Genomic DNA, 12,028 nt, shown 5'->3' with positions numbered 1-12,028 from the left:
AAAAAATTTCCAAGACACATCTAGGTGCGGGGAACAACAGATAGGAAAATACTGAGAAGCCCCCTCTCCAAGATATGTGCAGGATCTCAAGCCAAAGAAAAACAGTTAAAGAGGGGTTGCACCTTACCTGGGGGGTTCTGGAAGAACTCGGACTGCTGGCTGCCGAAGACACCATGCTCACATTGGGGTTCATACTTCTCTCTCTCTCGTCCTGATATATACGATCCCGCTCTGTGTCAGGCAGGTTGAGGAAATTCTGCATTGCCCTCAAGTTTACCAGGAGGGATTGGGAAGCTGTCCTAGGGTCTTCTTCTTTACGCAGGATCTCGGACAGCAATCCCTGGTTCAAAAAATTAAAAAAAAAAAAGCCAAGTCATGTGTTGATTTTTTTTTTTTAATTTGTTTGGTGTAACCATGCGGGTTGCAATGCTGAGAACCTACATCAGTTTCTTAAGGGTTCTCCAGAAGGGACGCTTGTAGGAAGGTGTTTGTCTTCTGGGAGCTCTGGTTTATTCTGGGAATGTCCTGTTCTAATGCTCTAACAACAATCTGAGCATAGAGATGCTGGATAGAAAGGTAGATGCCTGGGCAGAACAGCAAAACTGCAATTACCACCAGGTGCCCCCTGAAAATATTTTAGGAACGGTTAGATCCTTCCCTCTCCCTGCTTGAATCTGGGAACACTTGGCAGCCCTGTTCATCTTTACAAATCTGCCAAGTTTGGTAAATTTAGTTCCGACATTTAAACAGCACAGGAGGTTTATTAAAAAAAAACAAAAAAAAACAGCATTTGGCTGGGTTTTGATGTTACAGTCCATTCACTTCAGTCTGGACAATTTCTTCTCAGAGGAGAGAATGCAGCAAATATGAAAGCTTTAGAAACTATCTCCAAGGACTGGTTACTTTAACCCTTTATTTGCTACATCATTTAAATCATCATGGACCTCACAATGCCAACATTTTTTAATAACATTCCTCCAGTGTTTACAAACACTTTCATGCCAGCAGTTAGCCAGTATAGTAGAGGTCCCTCAATTCAGGAGGATTTAGGGACAAAAACGTGTTATTTAATAAGGCCTTAAAATCAACAAGAGCACTTAAGCCCATGTATAACTGTAGGCACTACCTAGAAGTTAATTTCACTATGCACAGACCTAAGGGCATTGCAGGATCAGGGCCTAAGACAAGAGGCAATTTATTAGATCATACAAGATGTACCACTGTTCTCTACAGGGCCATATTATATCTGCCACCGGCTTATTGATGTATGTTTCACTTCCACAAGGTAATACTATGGTAACTTCCTTCAACATCTGTGTTTAAATTTATTCACGTACAAGCAAGAAGCAGAGAAGGATTAGACTCACAGGGAAAAGAGGTATAATTCAGTACTGGGTATGCCAGTCAAGAGGCTCAGAGTTGGAGATTTCAAAGTATTAAAAAGGCTACTCTGTCCCACAACATTCACACACCCTGTCCACCTAGCAATCTATCAAACTGAAGCATTACTCCCAGAAATACTGCCGAGAAAAAAACCTTTACTCCTGAGAATTCCATTACATAGCTAATGAAGCTTACCTAAAGCCATCACCGTTAAAGGGTCAATATTTACAAACCAAATACTGGGGGAAACTGGAGTACCTCAGAAAAACAACTGTGTGGAAACTGTTGTCAAAAATACACCTCACTGTTACTTTACAGTCATGGCCCAGTGAAATCACATTACAGTTACAGTCAATCTTACTTCAGTGCTCTTGTCATGCAGCCACGTACTAGAAAACCTGAAGTATTTACTCTTGGCTTATTTTCTCCCCTCGCATCAAATAGTCCCCAATACCCTTGTTGGACATTTCCAAGACAGTTGACCCGTGACCAAAAGCCAATATTTTCCAGTGTTTATTGGCCTTATTCACTACACTTATTGACAAAACCAACAGTCTAGAAAAAAACACTCCTATGTCTGCTTACATCTGCTCACATGCTGCCAGAACATACACAGAAGAGGTATGTTTGAACCATGATCTGTTATGGCAGAAACCACAAAACTGTTGTCCACAGACCACTGGTGGTCCCCAAAGAGCTGACTGGTCAATGTCTCTCCTTAAAAGAAACTAAAAATACATTTTCCTAATATTACTTTAGTATGTAAGCCACTGTGGTAACTGCCACAGAAGTGCAACAGCATTGCAAATGGGAGAGGATTGGGGCCATGCGATGAGAAGTGGAAGATGGTCTGTGAGGCAACCGGTCTGTTGAGATGAGATCCACACTATGGAAAAATTCACAGACCCTTTGGTGTTATGGTAATGGCTCTTGCTTCGGTTACCCGCTGAAATCATTGACGGTATCATGTATCGTGTAGTTGGTATAGCTGTAATTATTTATTAGAGACCGTACAGTTTGGGGACATTCAAAGTGCTTTTCCAGTTTTTCAGACTAACAAGCCCAGGGAGAGATTAACTGAAAGAGGAGTGGACGCCCTAGAGGTCTAAACTGTGAGGTTTGATCTTAGCCCTTTGCCCTTCCAAGGTAGATATATCCAGTAGCTGCAGTTTTCCATTAGAGTCAATGGAAAACTCTCCAAATGGGATAAAAAAAAATAACCATTTTTACAAGTTCCCTAACTCTTGATTCTCTGGCTCTTTTGGGGATATACCAGAAACAAATTAAAAAAAAACCACCCCAGCTTCCAAAATATTGTGTGATTTGAGGCTTTTTACTTATGCTCCCCTTTCTTCTACTCCCCAGCACCAGGCTTATTTGAAAAAGAAACTTGTGAGCAATGGGAATGTACTCTAAGCCAGGGGTTCTCAACCTTTTTCTTCCTGAGCCCCCACCCCTCCCAACATGCTATAAGAACTCCCACAGTGCACATGTACCACAACAACTGTTTTTCTGCATATAAAAGCCAGGACAAGCATTAGGGGGTAGCAAGCAGGGCAACTAGGGGCCCCGTGAAGCTAATTGCTCAGGCTTCGGCTTCAGGCCCATGTGGTGGGGTTTGGCTTTCTATTGCGGGCCCCAGAAAGTCTAATGCCAGCTCTGCTTCGCAGACCCCCTGAAACTCCCAAGGGGCCCCAAACCCTTGGTTGAAAACCTCTACTCTAAGACAGCTTGCACTGCTTCCTTCTTCCCACTCCCTTCCCCACCCCCAGCATGTCTGAATTTATGGTAGAATTGTAAAAAAATGAAGATCGGACACATACACAAAAGCGCACCAGCAATTCCTTACAAGTACAGTCACTGACTCCTCACTAAATCAGGTATTTGCATGTACAAGTAGCTCTCCCGGTGCCTAAACCTTGGAATGCATATTTCCAGACTTGTGCAAGCAATCGAGGTAACTGCACATCATCTGACACAGCTCCAACTTTGAGGAGTTGAGCTCTCTTTATTTACACTGATTCCCGGTCACATTTGTGCATGTGGGAAATTTGGCTGTACAACTGTTATATTGAGACTCAGTCCGTCTCGAAAGATGAGGGTGGATGTTTGGTAGCCTTATGAGCTACGTGAATAGCAGGATAGATGAGAAATGACTAACTCAGAGGGAAAGGTCTCATTTCCTTCTAAGGCCAGGTCTACACTGCGACTTTAAATCGGTTTAATGGCCGATATACCGATTTAACGCTGTACCCGTTCACACGACGTCGTCATTAATATCAGTATAAAACAGCTCCTTTTAAAATCGATTTCGGCTCCTCCCAGATAGAGGAGTAGCGCTAAATTCGAAAGTGATAACTCGATTAGGGTTCGTGTGGACGGAAATCACGATTATTGGCCTCCTAGAGCGTATCCCACAGTGCACCACTGACGCTCTGGTCACCGAACTCGATGCGAGTGCGGTAAAGGAAAAGCCCCGAGACCTTTAGAATGACATTTCCTGCTTTCACATGTCCAGCTCTGATCAAGCACGGGTGACGATGCAGTTCATAGCAAAAGTAGCTCTCTGCATTGAACCTTACGGGAGATACTAGATCTGATCGCTGTATGGTGAGAAAATCTTTTTTATCAGAGCTCCGTTAAAGAACAGGAAATGCCAAAGCGTTGAAAATAACTCCACGATACACAGCGTGCGTGACAACCGTAACGGAAGCAGAGACTCAAAACGGATTGCTCATGGAGGAGGGAGGGAGGAGGGGTAATGAGGACTACAGCTACAGTCTCCACAGCAGTCTCTGAAAACTTTTGCATTCTTGCTGAGCGCCAATGTCTGAGCTTAATACACGGTGCTTGGCGTGGTTCACGGAACAGCTCGTCAGTCTCTTCTTCCCCCCCCCCCCCGCACGTGAAAAGAAGTAAAATAAATAATTCCTTGAGTACTGTAAATGTCACCTCTGTGTACTGAATGCTGCTGGCAGGAGTACGCGAGGTGTTGACAACGGCAGGATACCGTTTGTGATCTCAGGGTCCATGATTGCTGTGCTATGCGTTTGCTCAATGCACTCTGGGAAAAGCACCAAACGGGTTGTCTGCTGCTTCAAAGGGAGGGGTGGCTGTACCAGCACCACCGGGCATGTTTTCTGCCCCATCAGCACTGTGCTCTCAACCGGAAGTGGGAACTATGGGATAGCTGAGGAACAGCTACCCAAGTGCACCGCTCCTGAAATCGATGGTAGCTTTGGACCATGGATGCAAACAATCGATTTCGTGATCCCACTGTGGACGCGCTAAACCGATTTTATTAGATCTGTTTTGTAATATCGGTTTAAGCTAATTCGAAATAATCATGCAGTGTAGATGTACCCTAAGATTGAAGAGAATGCTGTGATGCAGTGCACCAGTAAACAATGCCAGATAGATTGCAAAGTGACAGAAAAGGCAATACAATAAAATATCTTGAGAGCAATAACATTTACATTAATATAATTCTGAGCTACCAGAGTATACACAAAGTAACCAGCAAGCACATTATAAAAAAATAAAGTGATACTAAATAATCTGTTCAGCCTTTTTGTCACCTGCAAAAAATTAGGCTTTCAGTATGCAAAACATCTTCCTTCTAGAAAAACAAATGATTGTGATTTCACTTAATTGTAATTTAATGAGGCATAATTTATTTTTTAAAATGATATACACCAGGTGTGTGGTGAGGAAAGCAGCCCAGCCAGACAAACTCTAGTGTTTCTATTTTTGAGAAAAGCCTAAAGCTAGCCAAAGACTGTTTTCATTTCTGCAAATTATGTTTCTGCTAGAGGGGGCTACAGAGGGAAACCCACAGCATTCATACATTTGTTATAAAATTCCGATGGCTAAATTAGCTCATTCCAACATACATTTCCCATATAAAAAAATACACACACACTTGGCAATTTGCAGAGTAACTAGCTATGCAAACTTAAAGGGACACTCCAAGGCCTGTCTAGTCTATCTAAATTGAACTTACATGAATAAACGGATATTCTTCCAAACAGAATCCTTAAGACACTTTTTAAAAGTGGGTATTTTGACAGGAATTGTGCTTCTTTTTCCATCATAACACTTATTGGTTTAAAACCATCTCAAGTGATGAGTGATTAAAACAGATGTAACAGTAAATTTAGGCCCTGCTCATAAACACCATTGTACACATTCTCAGAGACCAGGTATCATATGTATGCACAGCTTGGCTTACATTTGGGGCTTATACCAGGCACTGTATTTTATTTTTTAATTACACACTGCGTCAATAACTGACTATAAAAAGCAGCATATTTCCAATCAAAATATAAAACTTTGCAGGTATTTAAGTCTAGAATAATTTTATCATTATCTTTTTATGCTAGTTGAGAATTAGTTCACACACAACTTTACTAGTGGCGTCAAAAAACGAGGCAGTTAATATTTTGCCCAAGTCCTACGGAGCTTTGTTTGTGATTTTATTTTATTTTGGTTTTGCTACGGACAGAATCTCCACACTGAACAACCGGAGCCTCAAAAGGAAATCCAGTGGACAAGCAATTGGCAAAGTGCTGTGCAGCTCCTAAGAGAGGATGTCTATGGCAGAGGCAACAGGAGCTATGGGTGCTCCACACCTAGGGGACTGGGCTCATGTGAACTAGAGTGGTACTGGAAAGGGTGATGATTTAGGTATGCCTGGCTCAGTCAATAGAGGCTGACTGTAACCTCTAATTGCCAGGCAACCTATGGACTTAATCCAATGCTGTAGTGAATAGGAATCTTTCTGCAGTCTTCCCAATGGACTTTGGATCAGGACCTGTGGCTGATAAAAGACTCAATGGAAAGAATGATTCTATTGTAACTGGCTGGAAAAAAAAAACAACCAAACCCTAGTTTTTTTAAGCAAAGCATTTCAAAAGCAGTTTGCGTGGCAGGTGGAAATCAAATTGTTGTGCAGGCCAAATCAATGCATTGGGCCACAGGAGCAAACAGAACAGTCTAATGCTAAAAGGTTCAAACAAGGCTCAGGACAACCAAAGCCTCTTCCTTTTGCACCACAGTGGAGTTGAATAGTGTGAGCAAAACCCAACCTGTTTTTTTGAGACAGAGTTTTCATGCTACTTTTTCTTTTTTCTGCCCCTCTGCCCTTCCTCGCTTTGGACAAGAGCAACATGGAAAGTGCTGAAAAAACGGAGGGTATGTCTGCACAGCAAAGAAAAACCTGCGGCTGGCCAGTGCCAGCTGACTCGAGCTCGCAAGGCTGTTTCACTGCCGTGTAGACTTCCAGGCTCGGGCTGGAGCTTGGGCTCGACAACCTGGTGGGATGCGAGGGTCCCAGAGCTTGGGCTCCAGCCCAAGCCAGGAAGTCTATACAGCAATGAAACACCCCAACAGCCAGAGCCCCGCAAGCCCAAGTCGGCTGGCAAGGGGCCAGGCGAGGGTGGCTAGTTGCTGTGTAGACATACCCTAAAAGACTTGCTGTCATGGCATTTCAAGCCCAGTCAGAACCATGTAATACACCTCTACCCCGATATAACGCTGTCCTCGGGAGCCAAAAAATCTTATCGCGTTATTGGTGAAACTGCATTATATCGAACTTGCGTTGATCCACCGGAGTGCCCAACCCTGCCCCCCCCCCCGAGCTCTGCTTTACTGTGTTATATCTGAATTCGCATTATATCAGGTTGCGTTATACTGAGGTAAAGGTGTACCTGGAAATCTCATGAGAAAGCCAGCTCCACTTCCCAGCAGGTCTAGATAAGATTCAGATAAGTATCAGAAGCTTTGGTGCTTATTCAAATTCAGCCTCTGAACTTCACGGATTAGCGACGGTGACACTTCCACACTTGGGAGGAGAAGTGTCTTCACGCAGGAGGGCACGCAACGAGACATGCCGCTCCCATTTTTATGAATGAGAACTCTGAACTCATCCCTAGTGGGTGATACTGAAACTTTATCCCCATAGTATCCAGCAGTGAGATCTAATTTTACCATACTAAAATGACCAATTTTAGATATAAACTATTACTACCTGTAATCAAAAAATAGAAAAGGAATGTTGTAAGGTGCACTGTCCTTCTGTAATCTCTCACAAGTCATTTTTATCAGCCCTCAGGCTTCTAAAGGAATTTCATATTCTGTATACTTCATGTCAAGACAAGTCTTTGCCATGACATTTCTCCAACGGCAACACTTATATTATTGGCAGCTGTGCCGAACAGACCATTAACAAGGGTGTTATATTAATGGTTTTTAAAAGACCATTCCTAGCCTACAAGCATCCAACAAATGACAAAAATATGTGTGCAATAGCGTGTACTGAAGATGTTCCTTATGGATTATCAGGATTCTGAGGACCTAAGGCAATTTTCATTATTTTCCTTTTTTTGGCATCTCTGTACCCCGGCAATTTTTCCAGTTCAATTTTGCAGATCAAAGAAGTTTGGATAGCCAATGGAAGTTTTGAGCATCTCTGAAAACCAAGCAGCACAAAGGTTCATCCATTCATAGCTGAGAATATGCAATGTTACATTTATACCCTGCCGCTTGAACAATTCTTCTAACTTCCAAGGGGACAAATTCTGATCTCACACTGTTGTAAATCCAAATAAACTGAATCCATTGCTGCAATGAAGTTACTCTGGATTTATACCAATATAACTGAGAGCACAGTTGGCCCCTGACCTACCAGAGCAGTGGAATACATCCCATCAGCTCCTCTTTTTTTTTTAATCTTGATTCCCAGATTCACTACCTATAGTCCTGATGCAAGCTTGATTCTTAGAACTCATTTAACTAATGCTATAAATACATACATCTCGAGAGATATCTGCTTCGGCATGAAGCAAGTCTGATTTGAATAAAACACATTCAGGGTGCAACAATGTCAATTTGATTTTTATTATTAAAAATGAAATGTTTAAATTCTCAAGAAAATGGTGTTATTGTATTAGTTTAATAAAGTCTCTTTTTTATTATGGTATCTCTTTTTATTAGGGAAGACAGTGTGTGCATGTGGATCTGCATTTTGAAGCTGGGGGAAAAAAAAGAGGCAGAAGAAAAAAAGAGAGAGAACACTTGCAAATGCCGTGCCATTTATATGACATACAAGAAAAAAAACCCAGAAAGGGAGCAAGACATACAGCACACACTTTGTATATCTATGCATTTGTTTCCAAGGATCAGAAATCCTGTGTATCAGCTGACTAGCCAGGAGCAGCCTCCTGCAGAACACATTCTGAAAGCCTGACTCACATACTACTTAAAATCTTTTCATCCAGCCTATTGAATACAATTAAGTTAATTGAAACTGAGATTTTGGGTACTGCAAAACCCACTGTTGGAACAAATATCCCATGTACCAAAAATCTGCAATTTATTAATTTAAGCATTTCCCTTACAGACTGCCTTCTTTCCTGTGCATACAACAAAACGCCGCTTGTGCCACATTACACACAAGACTAAAACAAGCAGGCAGCATGAAAAGGTTTCAGGCAATGAAAGAGAGTTTTCTTTGCAAACAAACAAAGCCAGACCCTTCCTAATTGAAAGTCTATGTAGAATGGTGCAGACCCCACAGTGATGAGTATGGTATGAACGTCTAAACAGATAGCAGCAAGAGGATTAAATGCTGCTAGTCTTCTCCCCACTTAAGTCAAGGTGAAGACACTCACAAGAGGAAGCAGACAGGATTTGGCTCACAGTCAGATATACACAGAAGTTATTTTGACAAAAAGTATTTCAAACCAGAGAGCCCAATTCTGCTGCCATTTAAGTCGATGGGAATTTTGCCAATTCAGTCCAATGAGAACAGAATTGGACCCATACTGATGCTATTTTTTCCTTTCAAAGCTCCTCAATATAAATGGAGATTTGGTATAACTGGAACTTTCTTACCTTAAGCACCTACCACTGTAGTACCTCAGCTCCTCAGAGACAGGAATAATATATCTTCCTGACCCCTGTGAGGTAGCTTCATTTTCCAGATAGGAAAACAAGGCAGAGAGATTGAGATTTGCCCAAGGTCACACAAGGAGTCTGTTGCAGAGCCAGGAACTGACCCCAGGTCTCTGAGTCTCAACCAATGCCTTAATCACTTTCCACTCTGCACAACGCAATGCACTGAAACTACCTGGGACTTTTCCTTTCATTTCATTCCAAATGGAGTTTCATGACACTCAAGTTCAATTAAATGGAATTCCACTCCCTCTATACTCTAGATCTCTTTTGCCCAAAACGATCTTCAGGCAACAGCCAATCAGCTACTAGCAGAGCTAGGCAAGTCAAATCTTCAAACTAGAAAGCTGATTATTCCCATTCATAGCTAAAGAGTTTTAAAAAGAAACAGGGGGTGAGGTTGTTCTTTGGGAAGAGAGTCATAAGTGGCCTCTTCAGCACTGAAGATGCTTGCTTTTTTTTTTTTTTTTTTGCCAGCTCTCTTTGTATCTGACACCATGACTGTTTCATTCAAAAAGTCTCAGGTTCACTGATATTCCCAGTTTCTGCGGGTGTTCAGTAAAACAAGCACTGGCCACTCGCCCAAAAATTTTACTAGCTTTGGCTACTGTGTCAAAACATTGGCAAAAAAGATGCCTTTTTTAAAAAAAAAACACAACCCAAAACAGAATACATTTGTTTGGTCTATAGGCTTTTCAGTCCATCGGGGGTCCCTTGAGCAAAGAGAACAACAGTTCACTAGTCTACTAACTGAGTCTGCTGGATCCTGTAATATGGAGCTGATTTTTTGTTTACAGCACCAGCAAGCTTTCCTGGTTGGAACTCCAGGTTCTCCATCATGCCTTTGCTGCACAGAAAGGGAAATTAAAGAAGGGCGATGTATCGTGTTGATTCTGCTTATGCTGACCATAGAGATCTCAGTTCTGGAGTCAAGCTGCCTGTTGGTCATTTGGGGCTCCCTCGTCAGTGAAATTCTAACCATTAGGGATCATGGCAGCAAAACTGAAATTGTGAGGAAACTTTCCAGAGAGTGAAAGGATAATTTATTCATCCGAAAGTGTCTGACGAAGTGGGTATTCACCCACGAAAGCTTATGCTCCAATACATCTGTTAGTCTACAAGGTGCCACAGGACTCTTTGTTGTCTTTTTAAAGGATCTCCCTCTCACAATTGTTACTTTCTGTGCCGGTACATTTCTAAATGCATTATCAGCCTGATAAACCAGGTTCTGGCAAAACATTCTGACTGAGATTTGAATACCAAGTTTGCAGAAACTTCAGACTGAGTGAATCTGCATGAATTTGCAATGGGGGTGAAGGAAGAAGGTGCAAGGAACTCCCTGCCCTGAAGAGAGCCAGAATCTAAGCGTGCTCCTTACACACAAGGTATGAGGTCACAGCATCACCAGTGGGGCTACCCATCTCAAAAGGAGAGTGGCTAGCCATGGCTTAGCCTCACCTTCCACAACAGCTGGCAACCTCAGGCCAGCCCTGAAGGGAGTTCACCCACCTGTTTTAGGGCACGTCTCCACCTGACAGCTATTCCAGATAAAGGTAAGATGCAAATTTGAAGTGGCATAGATCTTCTGGAATAACTCCTTGTAGATACCCTTATTCTGGAATAAGAATACCTTTGTCTGGGGTTTCTATAGTGCCCATCATCATCCTTTCTAAGTATTTGCTCTCCCAGTGCATTCCAAGGGGCATTCTGCCCTTCTGTCTCCTGCAGAAAGCCTTTTAAAGCTTCTCGTTCACCTCTCACCCTTCAGAAGGCTATGGCTTTAAAAACCACACACATACACACACACACCCCACAGCTCCAACTATGTGTATGAGTGGCATCTGTCCCACATTTAACAATTTCATTCATGGCACCAGCTTAACCCGGTGCCTATTTGAACCCAGGTCTCCAAGAAGTAAAGAAGAGGTCTATTTGCACCATTTATCAACCCTTCCCTGTTTATTTTCCAAAGCATTTCCATGACTGTAAATAAACACCAAAATCTGAAATACTGAAGTCTTTTAAAATAAGCAAGGAAAAAATGCAAGAGCTATCACGAATGCCTATTTTTATAGCAACTTTCTACTTACAGTTTGGTTTAACGTAAACATGCTTATTCATATGCTTTTCCTATTTTAAAATACAGATATTTGGGATGCCTGCATTGCTTGGGGTTGGTGATGGGACACAGAGAGACTTTCGCCCTTTTGACACTGATTTGAATGAATTAGTATCTACCACATACACAGCTTTTAAGATGTAAAGCACTATAGGCCAGACTGGAACATGTGACTCAAAGCAGTAGTCCCAAAGAAGTCCCCCAGACCACTCCTGTGAACAACAGGTAGTGACAACAGTGTCTGCACATTCCTAACTACCAGGCCTCTGGGCCAGCTAGCCAAGAAGACAGCAGTGCTCTGAAAGGGAACTCAGGCCAGGGATTCCAGGGAGCTGAGTAGAAGGGTGCTTATTCCTCACTGAGCTAGCCTGTAGCCCGGTCTCTACCAGGCCTGGCAGAATAGCAAAACAAGGAACAGTACTGCCTTTACCTGGTGGGGATAGACACACTAAGCAGAATGCTATCTATTTAGATAAATAGAGGGGCCCCATTTCTGTAGTATCCAAGCAATTAACAACCTGTACTTCACACCCACCTGGTGAGGTAGAGCAGTCCTATTATCCCCATTTTACA

At 42.4% G+C, this 12,028-nt stretch overlaps 1 protein-coding gene across 1 annotated transcript in view; it reads right to left on the bottom strand.

Annotated features, from left to right (window-relative positions):
- SATB2 (SATB homeobox 2) overlaps nucleotides 1-12,028 on the bottom strand; it is a 166,653-nt gene that overhangs the window by 47,753 nt on the left and 106,872 nt on the right. Inside the window, exon 8 of the mRNA XM_032793604.2 lies at nucleotides 128-340. Coding sequence (XP_032649495.1) covers nucleotides 128-340 — 213 coding nt within the window. The remainder of the gene's footprint in view (nucleotides 1-127; nucleotides 341-12,028) is intronic.

Source organism: Chelonoidis abingdonii, chromosome 10 (genome assembly GCF_003597395.2).
Source record: "Chelonoidis abingdonii isolate Lonesome George chromosome 10, CheloAbing_2.0, whole genome shotgun sequence".
In the NCBI taxonomy this organism is placed as follows: Eukaryota; Metazoa; Chordata; order Testudines; family Testudinidae; genus Chelonoidis; species Chelonoidis abingdonii.
This window is presented reverse-complemented; position numbering and strand designations above follow the sequence as displayed.